The 2831-nt window shown below is 41.9% G+C and overlaps 1 protein-coding gene across 1 annotated transcript in view; it reads right to left on the bottom strand.

Moving 5' to 3' along the window:
* The window catches only part of LOC130586253 (leucine-rich repeat-containing protein 7-like), a gene marked incomplete at its 3' end in the record, with an annotated part of 28663 nt that overhangs the window by 6431 nt on the left and 19401 nt on the right, over nucleotides 1–2831 (bottom strand). Inside the window, exons 10-11 of the mRNA XM_057386999.1 lie at nucleotides 1077–1128; nucleotides 642–788 (exon numbers count right to left, since the gene is read on the bottom strand). Coding sequence (XP_057242982.1) covers nucleotides 642–788; nucleotides 1077–1128 — 199 coding nt within the window. The remainder of the gene's footprint in view (nucleotides 1–641; nucleotides 789–1076; nucleotides 1129–2831) is intronic.

The following is a 2831-nucleotide window of genomic DNA, read 5'->3' as shown; positions in this document are numbered from 1 at the left end:
GAATTCCCACAGAACACTGGAATTCCCATGGGACACTGCAATTCCTACAGGACACCGGACTTCCCATAGGACACCAGAATTCCCAGAGAAGCATTAAAATTCCCACAGAACTCCAGAATTCCCACAGGACACTGGAATTCCCACAGAACATTGGAATTCCCACAGAACATGGGAATTCCCACAGGACACTGCAATTCCTACAGGATGCTGGAATTCCCATAGGACATTGGAATTCCCACAGGGCATTGGAATTCCCATGGGACACTGGAATTCCCACAGGACACTGGAATTCCTATGGGATACTGAAATTCCTACAGGGCACCGAAATTCCTACAGGACACTGAAATTCCTGTGGGACACCAGAATTTCCACAGGACACCCGAATTCCCACAGGACACCGAAATTCCCGCAGAACACCGAAATTCCCACAGGACACCAGAATTCCACAGGACACTGGAATTCCCACAGGACACTGCAATTCCTATGGGATACTGGAATTCCTACAGGGCACCAGAATTCCCACAGAACACCAAAATTCCCACAGAACACCGCAATTCCCACAGGACATCGCAATTCCCACAGGACACCGCAATTCCCCCGGGATGTTGGAATTCCCAGAGCACCCTCAGTCCGGAATTCCTCCCCGGAATGGCCTCACCTCGCGGGGCAGCTCGGGCAGGAAGTTCTCGTCCACRGCCAAAGTGCGCAGGTTGTGCAGGTACCCGATGGTGGAGGGCAGCGACTCCAGCTCGTTGCAGCTGCAGTCAAACTCCTCCAGCAGGGACAAACTGCAACGAGAAACGCCCTATGAGCGACCCTAATCCCAAAATCCCAACATTTCCAGGAGTTCTGGAGCTTCACCAGCTCCAGGATTCACCCAGAGGGGTTTGGGGTCTCTGGCAGTGCCCAGGTCAGGGTGGGTTTTGGGGTTTCAGGGTGGTTCCTGCCCATGGATGAGCTCCGAGCTCCCTCCCAGCCCCAACCATTCCGTGATTCCCTGATTTTACACAATCACAGGATCACAAGATTTGGAAGAGAATTTCAAGATCTTTGGGTCCAACCCACGCCCCCAACACCTCAACTGAACCATTTCTAGGATTTTCCTGATGGAAATACAATAGTTGGGTTCTACAAATCCAATAACCAGGATTTTTGGAACCCAAGGCCATTGGTTTGCTTGTGTTATCATCCAGATTTTCTGGGATTTTGAGGAGCTCCCTCCCAGCCCCAACCATTCCATGATTCCCTGATTTCACACAATCACAAGATTTGGAAGAGACTTTCAAGATCTTTGGGTCCAACCCACGCCCCAATACCTCAACTAAACCATTTCTGGGATTTTCCTGACGGAACTCCACAATAACCATTTGTAGATTCTACAAAGAGTTGGGTTCTACAAATCCAATAACCAGGATTTTTGGAACCCAAAGCCATTGGTTTGCCTGTGTTATCATCCAGATTTTCTGGGATTTTGAGGAGCTCCCTCCCAGCCCCAACCATTCCGTGATTCCCTGATCTCACACAATCACAAGATTTGGAAGAGAATTTCAAGACCTTTGGGTCCAACCCACGCCCCAACACCTCAACTGAACCATTTCTAGGATTTTCTTGACAGAGCTCTACAATAAGCATTTGTAGAGTTCTACAAATAGTTGTGTTTTACAAATCCAGTAACTAGCATTTTTGGAACCCAAGGCCATTGGTTTGCCTGCGATATCATCCAGATTTTCTGGGATTTTTCTGTGATTTTGAGGAGCTCCCTCCCAGCCCCAACTATTCCATGATTTCCTGATTTCACACAATCACAAGGTCTGGAAGAGACTTTCAAAATCTTTGAGTCCAACCCACACCCCAACACCTCAGCTAAACCATTTTTGGGATTTTCCTGACAGAACTCTACAATAACCATTTGTAGAGTTCTGGGTTCTACAAATCCAATAACCAGGATTTTTGGAACCCAAAGCCATTGGTTTGCTTGTGTTATCATCCAGATTTTCTGGGATTTTGAGGAGCTCCCTCCCAGCCCCAACCATTCCGTGATTTCACACAATCACAAGGTCTGGAAGAGACTTTTGAGATCTTTGGGTCCAACCCACACCCCAACACCTCAACTAAACCATTTCTGGGATTTTCCTGACGGAACTCTACAATAACCATTTGTAGTTGGGTTCTACAAATCCAATAACCAGCATTTTTGGAACCCAAGGCCATTGGTTTGCCTGCGTTATCATCCAGATTTTCTGGGATTTTGAGGATTTTGGGAGAATTCCCGGTATTTCAGACAGAGATCGGGGCAGCTCCTGTGGAACCAAAGGTGTGACCTTTGGTGATCCAAATAATGGGAATATATGGATGTAACACACGTCATAGAGCCAGATAAAGAAATATATACATATTAAATATATAAATATAAAGTTATACATATCAATATATAAGTACTAAATGTAAACATATAAATTTATATGTATCAATAAATAAATTTTAAATAAATGCATATATATACCCATAAATAAATACATATCAAGTATATACACATTAAATATATACATATAAATATATTCATATAAATTTATATGTATAAATAAATATGTATTAAATACATATGCCTATAAATCAATGCATATTATATATATACACATTAAATATATACCTATAAACAAATACATATTAAATATATACATATAAATTTATATATATAAATATATCCATGTTAAATATATACATATAAATTTATATGTATAAATAAATACGTATTAAATAAATATATATTAAATATATACCTGTAAATAAATGCATATTAAATATATGCCTATAAAGAAATACATATAAAT

Source organism: Malurus melanocephalus, unplaced genomic scaffold (assembly GCF_030028575.1).
Source record: "Malurus melanocephalus ecotype Western Australia unplaced genomic scaffold, MMel_1.1 scaffold_1108, whole genome shotgun sequence".
Lineage (NCBI taxonomy): Eukaryota > Metazoa > Chordata > Aves > Passeriformes > Maluridae > Malurus > Malurus melanocephalus.
This window is presented reverse-complemented; position numbering and strand designations above follow the sequence as displayed.